The following is an 18,567-nucleotide window of genomic DNA, read 5'->3' as shown; positions in this document are numbered from 1 at the left end:
GGGACGCGGCAAAGTCAAAATTACCTTTTTAAAATGGCAATAAAAATTCTTACACGCACAAATAAAAGTGACGCGCCGATGCCCGAGAAACATTTCACTTTTTATTCAGCCTTATGTACATAGGCAGCACTATCTGAAAATTTGTTACCAATATTTACAAACGAAATGCTTACATGGCACTCTTCATGGATCACGACTTCTTTCATTCTTTGTCACTTCAGAGCTACCCCTTCCTCTTTCATCTGGCGAATGGGGGCGGTGGGGTGGCCCTGTGGTTAAAGCGTTCGCTCGTCAAGCTCCGCACACGGGTTCGATTCCGTTCAATGGGTGGAGCCCATTTCTGGTGTCCCCGCCGTGATATTGTTGGAATATTGTAAAACCATACTCACTCATCTGGCGAATGCTGTTATCTATGGAAATGGCTCATGCATTGTTCTTCTTCTTCGAGCGGCTACATGCATATAAAGCTTTCCAAAGAACTGCTGCTATATTCAACATAAAAGTATTTCTGCCATATACTGGGAACACAAAATTGACACCCGACACCAATACGGGAAAATGTAATATACAACGAAATAATATAATAATTTTACTAGCAGTTGCATTTCATAGAAAGCAAAGTGGATAGGTATGTGCTGACTCCAACCAACAGTCACAGTCACAGTCACAGTCACAGTCACAGGTACACAGCTCTGTGGGGCGATTTCAGGCGACGTGACGTTGTGTGCCTCTTGAACATAAACGTTTGTTTGAGAAGTCAATCATTTAGTATCGTGTCTGCTATCAAACATTTCATATCGTGTGCTAGGACTACCGACATCTCTTGAAAAACATTAATATCGAGCAGAGTTGTAAAACACTCTTGTTGGTATCATAAAAGGTAATGTAAACTAATATATTCAAATAAAGTTAGTTTGCCCAACAAACCCTTTGCCCAACAAACCCTTTGCCGACCACACCAACGTATTGATACTGGCACTCTGACACGCCGCCAGCTACCGTAATGAAGATCAGAGATTGAATGGTGGCAGTGGTTTTGTTACGTGCCAACTTCAACAGAACCAGTCAATAGATTGGAGGGTAGAAAACGTAAAGATTTTCTTCACAAACTCCCCCGAAACAGCTGACAACCAATGACTATTAATTTTAGAGGTGGACATTGTTAGGCTGATCTTTCAGGGAATGTTTGTATATGAGATTTGTGATTGGAAATTTGAACTGTCAAAACGAAAAACAGATTAATATAGGTATGCTCCTTTTGACGTTACTTTATTACTAGTCACCTTAGAATGTATATTCATTTAATAGATTTGATAAAGTTTGTATGTACAATTTAAAGAACTGCAATATATATGTATGCTTGGCAATTTATAATGTAAATTAAAAATCTTGAATATTATGAAATTTCTGTTCATTCTGTTTATAATGTAGGAATGTAATTTTTTGAGCAAAGTTAATTTCAGTTTTTACATATCAGTAGATGATAGTGAATAATAATCAATCGTTTAAAACAGTTATACGAATGTCACTAGTACATTAATCATGTACAAAAAATAACATGGTTACGGGATCGTTTGCACATGTTTGATCATATAATAGGCAGTAAGGACCTTACTAGTTACAAATAAAAAAAGATAATGATCAAACAAAGGCTACCTGGACAGGAACGCTATAATAATCTCTCGTTTTGTAGACCGCCCCACGTATTGCGTGCGGGAGTTTGCGCTGCCTCTGAAATGAACCATTACCTTAGGACCACTTTACTTATTTGTTACCGTGTATGCTACGATTTGATATTAGTCAATGGGGCAAGACACAAAGGAAATAAGAAGGAATGGTATAGCGACAACCCCCGATAACCATCCTTGCCAGGACAAGAATGTCGGCACAGTGAGTGACATTTGGACAATGCGGTGTACGTTCGTTGAAAGGTTCCCATGCATTAGAGTCTATCAAAATCACTTCAGTGCCAATCACTCATGCTGTCATTTGAACTCGGAGCCATAAATGTGAGATAAAGGATGACTCAACCCTAAAAGGGCCCCTGTATGTATTACGGTGCTCTAGTCAAACCAGGCAAAGAAAGTGTGGGTACCGCCATGGTCTCCGTGGGTGAGGTTCTGACTGTGGTTTGTGTGTTTTAACCTAAGCATGGATACCGACATAGACATTATTGACCTGGAGGCAGAATCCTTTGATTTCTGTGAGTATAATTTGGGTTTTGATCAATGAACTCTACATCTATGTTTATGTTCACATAGACTGTTGCCATAAATGCCTTAAAAACGAAATACAAAGTTACACGACAATGTCTGACTAACTGTCCTTCGATACAAGTCAGCTATAGTGTATAGGTAATGTATAGGTATATCTCATGAGAGTCCAGTAAAACCAGAAACATAAAAGAAACCTGGTTTCAGAACGTCGTAACAATGGTTCGGGCCTTCATGTACTGTTAACGTCTGACGAACATAAGGCAGCGTGTCAGAGAAGGAGTGAAACCAGAGGATGCAGGTCTAAGACATTTATTACCAGTACCATCAAAATAAGGCGTTGACAAACAAGTATCGGAATCTTGACAAATCTGGTATTCGAACCCACGACTTCATCCCTGCCCTCCTGAGCCAACGACGCTTCACAGTCATGCTTGCACACTCACACATTCATGTATTTACGAATATTAATATGTGTGTTTATAATTCCACGAGGGTTTTGTATTTAAGAGAAACGTCGGCCGGATAATAATACAACAGTTATGTTAAACTGTTTTAGAGGCATTTCAGAAGTTTCTGAGCTAAAGGTGAAGGAACAAGTTTTATGGATGATCAACTTCTTTATTTTCACAATGGCCATTGTGAAAAAAAAGTTGATCATCTATAAAACTTGTTCCTTCACCTTTAACAATTATGTTGATTACAGAACCCCTGGGTATAATAATTATATACATGCTCATATACTGATTCCCACACCTGGCGATAAAGCAGCAAAACAGACTGTTTACACTGACCAATATCAATTTAATAAACGTAGTTGATCTGGCCATTTGTTCCGATACTCCGACAAGACGTGTGCATGCTCTTGACGGACGTGGACAGCAATGGTCAAAGCAAGACGACAATGAGGGCACCATGGGCCTTCTGATATTAGTTTGGACGTTAGTGTAGGATCCAGACTTATCTGCCGTTATTGGTCCGAGTTTCTGTCATTGGCCGATATTATAAGGCTTATCTATAGAATAGCTTCGCACGGATAAAGGTGTATTTACAGCGTTGCATCGGCAACCCGGGCTGGATTTTCGTCTGGATACAATGTGTGAAATTCTATCTTGGAGCCTCCTGCTATGACTTCACTGCAGTAAGTGTCGAAACCAACAATCATTCACTCAGAATAATGGCAAAAACTCCACGTCCCTAAATTCGAAGGTGGCATTACAACACTTTAAATAAACCTACCTCTTTGAGTTGACGATTACCGTAGCAGTCATTGGGTGTCCAGCTACGAAATGGCCAGAGCACGACAGAGGCGGCCTGTTTGAAATCTCACGTCAAACATTGAAACTTTAAGAGAGACCCAAAGCGCCTTTCCATAAGTTCTGTGTGTATAGACTATACACTGTATCAAGTATCGAGTATTAGATTCCAGGAGAGATATAGATCCTATATAGTCAGGTTATGTGACCGGGCTCGTGGTGTGTCAGGGTGCCCCGATTGCGTGAAACGTTTGCTTGCACATGTAACTGACATGTCAGTTTAATAGAATTTAAGACAGGCAGGAATCGAAACGTTTTAAAAACTTACCTCTGATATTCGCGGGCTTCTGTTTGTTTGTTGTTTTTGTTTGTTCGTATTTCTTGCTTTTTTTGTTTGTTGGGTTTTTTCGTGTGTGTGTGTGTGTGTGTGTGTGTGTTCTTGACTAAAAGATGTAAAGTCGGATGATTAACGCTCAGCGTGATTCTAACGCAAAAGTATATTTCAGTACCACATCACGGCAAAGGGCAGTTTTATCGACGTGTTTGATTTACTGTTACATTGTGTCCCATTATTTCCTTGTACTTTAGAGGGTAGAAAGATACTCAAGCAAGTGGGACAGCACAATCATTGTGTATTATGTAGGATACGGTAATAGTAGATCGTGCCTCCTGCAATCGTCGTGTCTCTTGACATTAGTGAGTCGTGCATTACTTGTCTTCATAACATTAATAGGTCGTGTATCATGTCTCTGAGAGCATTGGTAGATCGTGTAATATACTCTTCAAAAAAAGAAGAGGAAATGTACTTTCAATGTACGATTGTCAAAATTGGGAGACATATGGGATTAAATCAGTGTTGATACAATAATAATAGATGTTTTGAGAATGCACCACCACATAGATTTCATTCAAAGCAAAACTGTTCGTTCAGTTATCCCCTTTGTCACTGGAGACAATATATAGTGTGCAATTTGACCCTGAAAACCCTGACCATGCACAGATGCCAAAAAATTATCGGCGCCAGTGATTTATCGACCTGCCTGAAAAATGACATAATGACATTCATAATGACACCCTATGCACGTGTAGGAGACTCCCACGCTGCACACGTGCTTCCCATGCATTATTTGTTTGTGGTGACAACGTGAAATGATGCTGCATACACAAGATGAATGCCATTGTAACGTGCCTTGATGGGTTTTCTTTCTACCAGACTGCAAAGTTCAGGTTCCCCTACTTCTTTTGAAGAGTATAGGTCGTGCATCATGTAGCCCATGACAGTAACAGGTCGTGTACCATGTAGCCCATGACAGTAACAGGTCGTGTACCATGTAGCCCATGACAGTAACAGGTCGTGTACCATGTAGCCCATGACAGTAACAGGTCGTGTATCATGTAGCCCATGACAGTAACAGGTCGTGTACCATGTACCCCATGACAGTAACAGGTCGTGCATCATGTAGCCCATGACAGTAACAGGTCGTGTACCATGTAGCCCATGACAGTAACAGGTCGTGTACCATGTAGCCCATGACAGTAACAGGTCGTGTACCATGTAGCCCATGACAGTAACAGGTCGTGTATCATGTAGCCCATGACAGTAACAGGTCGTGTACCATGTAGCCCATGACAGTAACAGGTCGTGTACCATGTAGCCCATGACGGTAACAGGTCGTGTACCATGTAGCCCATGACAGTAACAGGTCGTGTACCATGTAGCCCATGACAGTAACAGGTCGTGTATCATGTAGCCCATGACAGTAACAGGTCGTGTACCATGTAGCCCATGACAGTAACAGGTCGTGTATCATGTAGCCCATGACAGTAACAGGTCGTGTATCATGTAGCCCATGACAGTAACAGGTCGTGTATCATGTAGCCCATGACAGTAACAGGTCGTGTATCATGTAGCCCATGACATTAACAGGTCGTGTATGATGTGGCCCATGACATTAACAGGTCGTGTATGATGTGGCCCATGACATTAACAGGTCGTGTATGATGTAGCCCATGACATTAACAGGTCGTGTATGATGTAGCCCATGACAGTAACAGGTCGTGTATGATGTGGCCCATGACATTAACAGGTCGTGTATGATGTAGCCCATGACATTAACAGGTCGTGTATCGTGACTCATGACATTAGTAGATCGTGTACCGTGCATCTTCATGACATTGATAGGTCGGGTCGGCACATAAACTGTAGGCATGGTTACGTAATGACATGGGTATACACTCGCTGTCACAAACTCCACAGATATACATAACCCGATAAACACGAACTTCCACTTGTCCTGTCAGAAATTATCTGTCTCCAGATAATTCTTTTTGTTGAACAAATGTCTTCGAGAAGCAAGTCAGTTTAAAGTCTACCCTCTCCACCTCATTTTCATAGGCCATGCCACTAATCCTCTTGACAGAGTCAGTAAAACCCACCAGCTTTAAAGGGCGTACATACATTCTGTACATTATTGCCAAGATGTTTTCAGAATGTGATAGGTGGCCGCCATATTGAATCCCTTTGACATCTACAGGATTAGCCCCCTATGGAATCTGTTTATGTTTGTTGTTCAATGGTTTTATTGAATCCGGGGCTTTATTTAGGACGTATATGCAAGGATCTCTTCCCATTCTCTCAACTAACGGCGTCCCCTTCTGGTAGAGATCGTGTCAATAGAAGCACCGAACCGTTGGCGCAACTGGATTGTGCGTGCGCAAACAGTGGTCAAGGTTCAAGAGCTGTCGGCCTGCACGCCGAGAGTAACTTCCATGGGCTGTCAACTTGACGTTGCATAACAAATATATACTGAAATAGGACCTGAAGGTTTTTGTGTATTTTGCTCTTGCTGTTGTGAAACTATTTCGCTACTGTATTTGAACGTTATTGTGAGTGTGACATAAGGTCTAGGTGTTGTTGGAAACCAGTGACATGTTTGGTTGTTGATTCTGGAGCAGGAGTTGAGATTTAATGGGACTGGTTTTCTTCTGAATAGCGAGTCGGGTTTGGTCTAAATGAAACAGGTTATTGTAGTAATTTGAATGCAGCTGGAACGCACAAGAATCATGTATTTCGACACCGTAATCATTCAGCATACGTGAACCCAACTCTCCTCATGTCTGACAAAGAAGTGTCGATACATAATCTACGTATAGTTACAGGGCGACTTATGGAATGACCACAAGTACATGATATCTTTTGCCCCTGATCTTATTGAAAGAAATATCTAGTATACTTGTGACAAAGGGTTCACTACCAATGACGACGTAGGAGTATGTTACAGTTGTTGTATCTGTCGTTTAAACCATAAAATGGTCCGTCTTGGCCGATAACCAAATTTCAAAGATGTGATCATTTTCAGTGATCCATCAATTTAAGTTTGACCACTTTTTCCCTCACACGACTGACAGAACGTTCCGTGGATAGTAAACTCTGACTGGTAGTGAAGCATGCACACTGAACAATATAGTTTCATGTTAACCCTGACATAATAATGGATCCATTTGCTTTGATGCTGCTTTGAAAGGTATTCCAGGGATTTCAGTTGTACATTCTTGTAGATTTAGCGTAACAAGACTAAAGTCTAAACGTCTTTGAGAAACCCACAATCTCGGCCTGGCGATGATATGTAAAGTGCCAGGTGAATCTTAGATTCAAGACCGAAGGGTCGTGATAGCAAGCAGCCGACATACATTTTGCCATGAGTCGATAGAGCTCTGTCATACATTACTTCTATAATCCGATTCACTAAGCAGCGTCACTGTACGTGTAACGAACTGAATAATTGTCTGCTTGTATAATTCATGACAGTACAGTAGTGATATAGCCACTTTAAACATCCACCTGCCCGTGAAGATCTGGGAGAGAATAGGTCTTCAGCAACCCAGGTCACAAAAGGCGACTAAGCCTGTCGTAAGAGGCGACTAACGGGATCGGGAGGTCAGGATCGCTGACTTGGTTGACACATGTCATTGGTTCCCTACGAAGTGAATTGATGTTCATGTTGTTAATCACTTCATTGTCTGGTTCAGATTCGATTATTTACAGACCGCCGCCATATAGTTGGAAAATGCTGAGAGCGCAGTAAAACTAAACACACTCAGTTAAACAACCTCGAATTACTGCTGTACTACAGAAATATCGCATTGGTGATTAACTCGTCGGTTTCTTTAATGGCATGTGATATAATAAATATTGTTTATTGGATCCTTTTCAAGAGGCGTGCAATTTTGTGGAAATGTTCTCTGTAGTAATCGATAAATGATGATCGATCACTTTTAATCAGTCTCCGGTCTCTATTGATCTCCCAAGTCAATCAAGCTAAACCATGTCGTTCGTGAAGCGTTTGCTGTGCTACACGTAATGCTGTAATAGAGTCTTGGAGCAAGGGGCTTGTCCGTAGTGTTAGAGGGTGGTAAATACGCATAATAAGTTACTTCTGTCACAGTGGTCATTCATTCATGGCGTTTGGACTTCTAGGTTTAGTGAAGCTTAGTGAATGTCAAATAAAGTACAGTTGTAGTTTCATTTTGTTTTCATTTTGATCATACCTGTATTCGGGGAGGTCGGGTTTAGATCAAATCGTATTTCCTTATATTCTGTTCAACCATCTATGTATCAAAGGTTAAAGCAGAATCTATTACCTTCATGATTTTACGTATTAGAATAACGCTTTGACAGATACGACCTTTGACGTGAAAAGTATTGCCAGACAAAAGCATTAACCCCTGATTAAACAAACAAAACATGGTTATTTAGAGGTAGTATAGTTCATACAAGGATCATAAAGATGTCCCAACGCTAGGTTTGTACTGCTGCTAAACGACATTTATATAACGTTTGTAGTATGTTTTGGTCAAATCCATTTTTTAGTTTCCCTTGCAGTTTATAAGATAAGGTTTTATATCAATGGATTTCTTAACCAGCTTATAACCTAGTCACCGCAACCAGCACCGCTACCTGACATTTGACGCTGATACCACATGTATACTATAGTCAGGTATATACTTGTCGTGGGAGGTCATGGACCCGTATAGGTAACAACTGACCAAGCAATATTGAACAATAGAGTCCAGATATTGGATCGGTTGATTCATATGGTCAAAAGAACCCTCGGTACTACCACTGACCTAGGTGTGACATAACGGTGCTTTATAGTCAATATGAACACAAACACCTGGTGTATATTGAGTTTTCTTACACCGCACATGGATGACTTTTATTTTGCATTCCCTTTTAGCCGGTTCGAAATATTGTAATGAAAAAGTGTCACGAGAGACCGCGTAAATAGGCCCAATATCACCCGTCCCCTCCAACTGTTATCATGGAAATTTGTTATTGATTTTATGATCGATCGATGCCACTGGAGCGTGTGTTTCGCTCGGCGGGGGGTAACTGATTGTTGATAGCGCGGGTTACAACTTGTAACACGAGCTAAGTACAACAACCGCTACCAGGTATAAAACAATGGCAGTAATTAGAGCTGTTTATCTCAACCGCTGGGAATGGACGGGGTCTTGTTAGCCGACTGCCGTTTAATGATAGTGTGGAGACGATACAAGCACCTGCAAGGCGCTTGGTGTTTTTATACAGATATATGCTACGTGAACCTCGAGTGGCTCAGTTAAACCGGATGTCAGTGACGTTGAGTGTCTGTTCTGTGTAAGTGGTCTTACTGTGTAGGGTTGTGTCACGGCCATCGATTCCAGGGTTCGAATCTCAGAATATGATCCTTGATCTTTCGACACCATTATTATTGTTACTATTATTATCATTGTTATATTTTATATTCGCACAGACGAAAGACACCATACATTGAAAAAGGCGTTAAACGTCGGAGGGTTTCAACAAAATCCAGCCTTTTATTTTCTACAAATTTCTGATGAATCCTGATATGGTTTACAACCTCTAAATTGGCCTTTGTGAGTCTTGACGTCGGCTTGTCCACTTCAAGATAGTTCGAACCGGAACTCTGATTAAAGAGACGTTGCGATAAGACACCACCTTGACTCCCACCTGTTTGTTGAGATTAGAACAGTAGTCACACTGACGAAGGTTCAGTACACCCCATGTCGGCGCATGGTCACGTATGCTACTTGCAGGGCACAGATAGGACAAAGTTAATGAACGTTGAGTTGTTTTTGAGTTGTTGTAAATGTGGCCGTGTTAATAAGTGTATTACTCCTGAGCCTTTCCCCTACATCGTTGCTGCCCTATAATGAAATACCAGCGATATGCCCGGAATGTACTTTGATAAGCAAGATACTTTACTGAAATATACTTGTGTTCACCAAGTGAGTGAGTATAGTTTTATGCCGTACTCAGTATATTCCAGGTGGCGGTCTGTAAATAATCGAGTCTGGACCAGACAATCCAGTGATCAACGGCATGAACATCGATTGATATGTGTCAACAAAGTCAGGGACTCTGACCACCCGATCCCGTTAGTCACCTCTGGACCAGACTATCAGTGGATTTATAGTCGGAATATTACCGCATGCAGCTTAAAACTAAACTCATTCTTCGGCTACCCTGCCGCCTCTCCAAACTTGTACAGGTACCCAGCAGCACACCAGTGAAACAAGCTCCGGGGTAGTACCAGTTGCTGGGACACGATCAGAGCTGAAGTATTTCTGACACAATCCTACATAAGTCTTTCACTGACTCAATCCTTCTTAAGGCGCTCGAGATCACTGCTGGGTGTTATGTGAGGACCTTGGGGCCCTCTGTTTTCAGAGCTTCTGTTGAGGTAGACACTTTGAATGTTGTGGACAATAGGCAAAGCGTGGGGTTTACGCCAAGCACATTGACCTAGCAAATTAGTACAATATGCATGTATAATGTCATGAAACGAATTCACGACCAACGCGGGTGTTAGAGACGGGCCTTCTGTAGGCAAGCACTGACACCATAATCGGTGGTCATAAACTGTTGGTGTGTTTAGGGGTGATTGAGATCGCGTGTCGGCCAGTGCAACAATGCTGCCGGTTCGCTGTCTCAGGTACTGTCGGTTATGAAATAAGAATCGACGTCAGTACCTGCCACGGGTGTCTACCTAAACGTCCTTCTGAAAAACCTGGATGTGGATGCGTGTACTTCGGCTTGATTTACACTGATTTGTTCGGATGACCATGCCCCGTGACTTGGGCAATGTGCATTCCCACGGTATGTAAGTAGAAGCGAAACAACCCTTTCTACAACACCCGTTAAGCCTAGTGTTAGGTACTGGATTCTGTCCGCGCAATGTCTACAGGACAGGAGCAACGATTTATAATGACGTTTAATTTTGTAGGTTTGCTGATACAGTCGTAGAACTATTATTCATTATGACCTCCGCGTTGTGTAAATGTCATTTGGTCATTTAGACTGGCGACTTAACGAAATATGCGTATACACATGAGCCATAGCCATTCCATATCTAGCCTTCTTAAATGTCTTTCATAAAGTAGAAATATTCCATTATCGCTGTTAAATATCGTTTATCCATTACGTCATTACAGCTATACTGTGTATAATGCTAATTGATACGGTACGGAATGCAATCTCTTTGAAAGTATAGGTGAGCTACAGAACATCTATGGTAGAAAGCCTCTAGACCGGGACAACATCTTGGCAATGTACACAGGTAGAATACACACAAGGGTATTGTTGTAAACACTGACGCACATGGTGTATATCCCTTGAACGGAAAGTTGGTTGAGGTGAAATTGGAAGTTGATACACTTAGACAACAACGTAACAAGGAGAACGTTTAACGTTTTCTGTAATGACGATGCCAGAGTTTTTTGCCTGGGCACACGATATAGCCGTTCTGTAAGGATTGCTCCGCTCCTCCGACCCACTAGGATCCTCATGTTTGGTGTTCAAATCACGATTTATCGCCACTGACTGATAATTTGTCCGATAGTATCATTTCATCATTTGATGGTCGTTTCCACTAAACCGGTGAAGGTAAGTCTGAGACCAGCATCAGTCTGATCTGGACCTGCCTTCCCCATTAAGCTGATTGTTCATTGGTAAAAGACTGAAATAGCCTATTGTCTATTTGCACTGAAAACGTACCGATGAATTTCACTTTAAACCAAAAAAGAAAAAAAAGAAAGTACATATAGTGAATTTTGTATTCCAAATCCTCATACATTTTCCTTGCCAATTGAAAATTAAAAGTCTTAGAATTTTATTCAAGTGGGGATACAAGTTGTTTGACAAACGACCGTAAATCCAAATCATTATAATTGGTTGTAGTGAAATCCATCGGTACGTTTCCACTGCAAACAGTCTGTATTGTTCTGGGCGATGTTATACGCGAACTAGTGAGTATATACTTACGGCTCCCCCTTCCAGGTCTGGACATCAGTGGGGAGAACCTGGAGGATCTCCTGGCGTATGATGACCTCTTCCTGGACTACTTCAACGCCTTCCTCGGACTTCCGGTACGTCTTAATTGTAAACTTACACTAGATTTTGTGTTCACAACATTTACTCCTAATAAATTGCGCGCGCTTTTCTTCACATCAAGTTAAGTCAGCAGGATGTGGTGTGGTTTGATGATGATGATGTTGATGATGATGATGACGATGATGATGACGATAATGTTGATGATGATGTGTTTGTGTTACTTGCCGCGATGCAAGTAAACATACCTCACTGTTCGATGATGCAGGTGTTTCCCCAAGCTCTGGGCTACAACCGTCTGACCGGGGCGTTTGAGGAGATTGACCTGAGTGACCTGAGCGGCTCTTTGTCCGGCTGTGTGTCCCCCTCAGTCCACTATGGCGCCACTACTGGCGAGTCCGAGAAGATGCTGGAGTGGGCCAGGGAGGAGAGACTCCCCCAGTTTCTCAGGTAACATCTCTCACATCAAATATCTCTCACACATCAAACATATTACACTTCAAACATCGCTCATACAGAAAACATTCCTCTCACATCAAACATTAGTAATACAGCAAACATGTCTCACATCCAGCATCACTCATACGTCAAACATATCTCTCATCAAACATATCTCATGCATGAAACATATCTCACATCAAACATCGTTCATACGGCTAATGTATCTAACATGAAACATTGCTCTTACGTCAAACATATCTCACATCAGACATCCCTCAAACTTCAAACATCTCTCACGCATCAAACATATCACAGATCCAGCATCGCTCATACGACAAACACATCTCACGTCAAACATCGCTCATGCATCAAACATATCACACATCAAACATATCTCATACATCAAACATCGCTCATACGTCAAACATATCTCAGGTCAAACATATCATGATCGCAGCATACACAAGTGAAAGGTCAACTTTGGTATTCTTGTGGAAGCTCTAGTTGGATTTAATAACGATGACTCCTATTTAAAAGTTAACGTCACCTTGCACAGCGGAAGCTCATACTACCTCATGGTAAATTATCTGTGTTAAGAAAGGAATGGCTGATCGTGTGTCAAGCTATCAGGACGATTTTGGGCCTTGATTAGTCACTGGTTTGTCTGGTCCAGATTTGATTTACTTAAGGCCGCCAGGACGTAACTGATTGTGGTCCAATCAGAGGTTGTCATTTAATCACGTGTTGCACTTTCATACAGCAGACGATATTCGAGTTACGTGATGCTGTGTTTAATTAAGGACGTAAATAGTATTATGACGTCTTACTCTACAACTTATGAACGCCAACATAAAAGCTTACGCCTGTCTCTGACAGAACACAACTGTTCCGAGAACTTAAGCTGTGCAAGCTCTTGCTCCGTCCCCTTGACGACCGTATCTCCGCGAGCCGTAACTCCAGCCGACAGCTACGGGGATACAGTCGTCAGTCCGAGAGCTACGTATCCAGCCTTAGCAACAGCGCCGACAATAGTGCGGAAGACGTCTTGGATGACGAGTTCGGCCTGATGGAACTGAGACATTCGGCTTTATACAGGTTCCGACGGCCGGGAAGTAGAGCACTCAGCGACCCTGCCGGTAGAATTTACTATGACAGTAAGTAAACGGCCAGCCAATAAACTGATAAACATCAACAGAGGAATGAAACGCACAAGTACATATCATTGACCCTCGTTCACCCCACAACTCTCGTATAGTAAGAGTTATTGCGGTGTCGGATAGGAGAGAACTGTGCACCCCACTTCAACACAAATGGTGTATGGTTTGTTCGTTGTTCAACCCTGCACACACTAAAATTTCAGCGGTCCAAAACGCTTCATGACAGAATAACTATAATACTAACATGAAATGTACTCAGTTTTCATTCTCGGCTCACTGGGAAGAATACAACCTGTGCTCCCCGCGAGGTTAAGGTTCACTTTTATATCCTGCCTTATCCTGTCGGATACCCAGTTACTACTACATGAACAATCCCTATTTGAGACAAAGTCCTATAGAGACATCACACGCTGCATGTTCCTCAGTGTAGGGCATCACCGAATCCCCTGAAGTTTCAAAAATCAAACTGTCCTGTTGTCGAAGTCCTGTGTTGTCTCCCCATCTGCAATAACAATATTGCAATATGCAATTTACAATATGCAATATATTATATAGGCTTTTCCAGGTTTCTTCACAAGCTGTGTGTTAAAAAAAATTCTGAAGAAACCTTGAAAAAAATAAAGGAACACTTGTCCTTGTCCCGATCCCATAGATTTTCCCTTTGTATGTATATACAGATATATTTATCTGGTCATTTTTCCCTCTCTGCCAACTCTTACTCAAGGCACCCATTGACAGGCTATACTCTGACATTAAGATGGCTGTTGACGGAAAATTGTTTGTTTTACCTTCATAGAGGAGCGATCTGTCCTTCTGTAATACATATAGTGACACTGAGTATGTACACTTGTCAATCATAAGGGTCGGTAGTTTGATATTCTGACAGCTGGATGTGTAAACAAGTACGTAACGTTTGGCTCATAACGTTTTACAGTAACACACCCGGACCTAGATTTTCGGAGTTCTCTTAGCGCTAAGATAGTCGTAAGGTAATGTCAATGTATGACACTTACGAATATCTTAGCTCTAAGACAACTTTGTCAGTCGAAACCCTTGGCCTTGCTGGCAGCAAGATCGGGGACGCAGTTGTGCCCTTCTATACACCGATCCCCGGCCGACGATTCTCACCATATACGATCGTTGGGTTGGCAGCGCTGTTTACGTGCCAGTGGCGTTCACCATCTGAACACATAAAATTTGTGTAACGTTGGGGTTTTGTCCACTTATAGCTGACAAGCTTCTATACATCGGAAATATTGTTAAAACTGACCTTCGAACCAAACGCAACCACTTGTTCTCTTTTTTTTCAGAGTATTCAACACTAACAATCCAATCACGTTCTAAAGCAATATTGATAAAATAATAAGATTGTTGTTTTTCCAAGCCAAAGTATCATTTCTATACTGACAGAATTTTCTCTTCATATGTTTGTGAACGTGCGTGATGACTGTTGCAGGTGAGCTACAGACTTGCATTTTCAAACTAAAAGTTTAATTTCGACTACTTGCATCTTGTCGTTGTAAAACATGTAAACATTGCGAATTTCAATCTTAATTATTACAGTTGGAGAAGACTACAGTGACATGAGCGACACCACCTCCACCGGTACCATCCCTCCGCAAGTTCCCCGGGGACATCGGAATCCCAGCAACGGGATCCGTGGGGAGCGAGGGGCTGTTACAGACCGGACGTCGTGTTCGCAAGGAGACAGGCGACACAAGATGAGCAGCACGTCCAAGCGGACAACCAGGTAGATATGTCTCTACTGCTGACCAGTGTCACACCATCCTAGGCAATACAGGGCATTATTTCGCCACTCTATGATAAGTACCTTTGAACATTCATCCAGTGAGTGACGCCAACACCCAGTCGCTTCCATGTCAGGGGTCCACACTGCCGAGAAAAGGAGAATGGACATGATGGACATTTAGCAAAATAGCAAAACAAAAGGGGGTGTGGGGGTGGGGGTGTGGGGGTGTGGGGGTGTGGGTGTGGGGGGTGTGGGGGTGTGGGATGGGGTGTGGGGGTGGGGGTGGGGGGTGGGGGGTGGGGGTGGGGGTGTGTGTGGGGTTTCGCTGCCCTGAACCCACTTCTGGATCCGCCTTTGGTATCCCCGGTATCCAATTATGTTATAGCCATTACACTGTGTTTCAATACATGTGATGACCTTCATCTTACCTCACACATAAATGTCTTTTCGTTTTCTGATTGGCTAAGCTATTAGATGTACCCCAATTACACGTGAATACCGTTCTCTATGTTACCCGCTGGAAATGCCGAACTGTGGGAATTCTTTTGGTACTTCGTGTTAGTAATGTTTGATCTGTTCCCGGTTTGATCTGAACTCCGGTACTCCTTATCATGATCCAACGCCCGTCCTTCAAACAGTTCAAAAATAACATTGAGGCGTTCGGTAAGATGAATACCTTGTTCACTGGTCTCTCGGGACCCATGGGTTGGATGTACCCTCTTCGGGTTCAGGGAACATAAACACGCATAGAGGGTACATCAAACCATGACAAGTGAGCAATTTTGCAGTTGAGTTCGCGTCAAATTGCACACCGCGTTTCTTATACTAATGGCAGCAATCTGACCTAGTAACTTGTGTTCATGTTGACGAAGGAATGGTGAGTTTATCATTTATTGCAGAATATCATCAGAGGTGGAGGTGTTCCCGTCAGACCCCCATACAGGTAAGTACACTTTACACAGTCCTACGTATAGGCATTTTTTCTCAGTTATTGATTTCAAAGATCCGGAATAGAATCATAGAATCGATGGTCTCTAACCACCCGTGCATGACGTGACGGAATCGAGTATTCAGATCCGCTGCCCTCGTTAATGCATATCATTTCACCTCACTTGTGTAGATATATGTTCAGGATTCCGATCACTGGGTTGTCTGGTTGAGATCCGCCTATTTTCAGCTAGTCAAATAGCTGGAATGTTGTTGACTGCAGTAAAGTAAACCAATACTTGGAAGTGGACACCTGTAACGTGCACTCGGCTTATTACGTCCATTTGAAGGTAGGACGATATAACCGCATGGTCCGGACACAATATTCTGACACAACTTGTGTCGAACAGCGGGCGTCCCGACTTGTATACTTGTTCTAAGGATTTCAAGACTGCATTGTAGTATGTATGATCCGTGTAAAGTGAGTGAGTTAACCATATGGGGAATCGAACATGGGTGTTCGGCGTGACGAACGAACGCTGTAGCCACTAGGCTATACCACCGCCCCTATCTGTGTAAAGGCAAGGCGAGTACAAATGAGGTGAGATGGCGTTAACGGTCACGTTCAAATTTACTGGACATCCATAGCGACGTGCAGGCCTGAGTGTATGTGTGTGGCTGCTTGTGCCTATTGTCTGTATTGTCTTCTGGCGTCCTGTGGTATGACGCGACTGGGGATCGAACCACAGACGCTGTGACCACGAGACTTCGAAGGTAGTGGAGTACAAAATATTATATCTTGTTTTATTGTAATCACCATTAACGGCTGCAATCCCTGGAACCTCTGCTTAAACACTTACTTTGCATGCAGGCGTAAGAAGTCATTCGTCTAAGCATGGCAAACGGCCACCATATTCGTCTACAGAAGAGGCATTTTTGCGGGGGGCTAGGTAAGTGGCCGTTTCCTAAAATGTAGCTGGTTCCAAACCCGTCTTGCTTTTCCCATCTTGAACGTCAAACGTTAATCGTCATATCAACTAGCATTTTAGAGAATTGAGTGTCTTAAACATTAAAATTGTACGTACGTTCAACAGAATTTGGAACTCCATAACCAGTTATTGTCTTCACTTGCAGTAAATGTTTTGTTCAATTCTATATGTAAGGTGTAGTGAGTATAGCAAGTAAGAATACAACATCACACTTCTATGTTCACTTGGAACTGATAGCTTCGAAACAAACTACATCGATACGATGTCTTATAAAAATAGTTGCAAAAAGTAAAAAAATGGAGTTGCTCTAATCTTTTAACGCTGAAACATGCGAAGTGGTCCGTTCATATAGTTTTAACAGTCCTGTCCGACGTAGGAAATTAGGTTTCGGATAATCGAGACTGGTTACTCCATGGAGTTGTACCTCGCATCTTCATCATGATGTAAAGCTGAATCCTATTCGCCTTCCCTTAGGGCTCTCTCGGCGCCTATCAACTACGAAGAGTACTTAAAGGCACCCTTCGTGAACGACTTTGACGCCTTGTTTGGGGAGGCCGAGCCTGAGCCGACAGGGGAGAGGTACGTGGTGTTCGAAGACAGCTCCGATGACGATAACACAGAGACCGACGTCCGAAATATGGAGGGGAGATTGAGGATGTCGCTGCAGCAGATGAAGGAACAGGTTCTGGGAACGGTGAGTATGCCCGGATCATCTGCACGTTGTCTACTTTGAAATAGTAAGAAAGAGGATTAACAATTTCGTTTATAAAATGACTGATTATTGTCCTTCAGATTTCGTCCCAACGCATGTGATACTATGTTAAGTATTTGTGTTTCAGCTCTCGGGGATGGAGGCATTCCGGTCGTTCCTGTACGACACGGCGGGTCTGAGCTTGCTGAACTTCTGGCTTGACTGTGAGTTCTACAAGGACGCCATGCAGGACGAGGATGAGGACACTTCACTGGAGACCAGGAATAGATTGTTCAGGTGGGACTTGCTATGATTCAGCGGTGTATACATAGACACAAGCTAATTATATATAAGATCAATGAAGGACAAGGACAAAGAACCCCAGATGCGACGTTCCTTGACTTCGCTTGTGAAGTATACATCACGATATGAGATGAGTTTGTCGCTTGACCCCTCACATGTTCCAGCTCTATATATGGCGGTTGTCAGTGATTTACGCATTTTGGATACATATGTATCATCCAAGTGAATGCACTTGGTCACTTATTCGTGGCCTCTTATTCGATTTATCATGACATGGTTGACACAAGTCATCATGTCCCAGTTGCGTAAGTCGATGCTCATGCTGTTGACCACAGGATTATCTGATCCAGATTCGATTAATTACACACCGCCACCATATTGCTGGAATATTTGTTGGTGCAAACAACCAAGGTGGACTCTTGTGGCAAGTATGGGTTGTTGAAGATAA

General features: G+C 42.5%; 1 protein-coding gene across 4 annotated transcripts in view; it reads left to right on the top strand.

The window, feature by feature from the left end:
- LOC137294838 (regulator of G-protein signaling 22-like) overlaps positions 1-18,567 on the top strand; it is a 52,533-nt gene that overhangs the window by 6,488 nt on the left and 27,478 nt on the right. For all 4 annotated transcript variants that reach the window (XM_067825963.1, XM_067825961.1, XM_067825962.1 and 1 more), the window contains exons 2-9: positions 11,811-11,899; positions 12,130-12,311; positions 13,179-13,456; positions 15,023-15,209; positions 16,109-16,152; positions 17,008-17,086; positions 17,600-17,819; positions 17,965-18,113. In XM_067825963.1, coding sequence (XP_067682064.1) covers positions 11,811-11,899; positions 12,130-12,311; positions 13,179-13,456; positions 15,023-15,209; positions 16,109-16,152; positions 17,008-17,086; positions 17,600-17,819; positions 17,965-18,113 — 1,228 coding nt within the window. The remainder of the gene's footprint in view (positions 1-11,810; positions 11,900-12,129; positions 12,312-13,178; positions 13,457-15,022; positions 15,210-16,108; positions 16,153-17,007; positions 17,087-17,599; positions 17,820-17,964; positions 18,114-18,567) is intronic.

Source organism: Haliotis asinina, chromosome 8, assembly GCF_037392515.1.
Source record: "Haliotis asinina isolate JCU_RB_2024 chromosome 8, JCU_Hal_asi_v2, whole genome shotgun sequence".
NCBI classification, from domain to species: Eukaryota; Metazoa; Mollusca; class Gastropoda; order Lepetellida; family Haliotidae; genus Haliotis; species Haliotis asinina.
The sequence above is the reverse complement of the archived record's forward strand: the minus strand, read 5'-3'. Positions and strand labels throughout refer to the sequence as shown.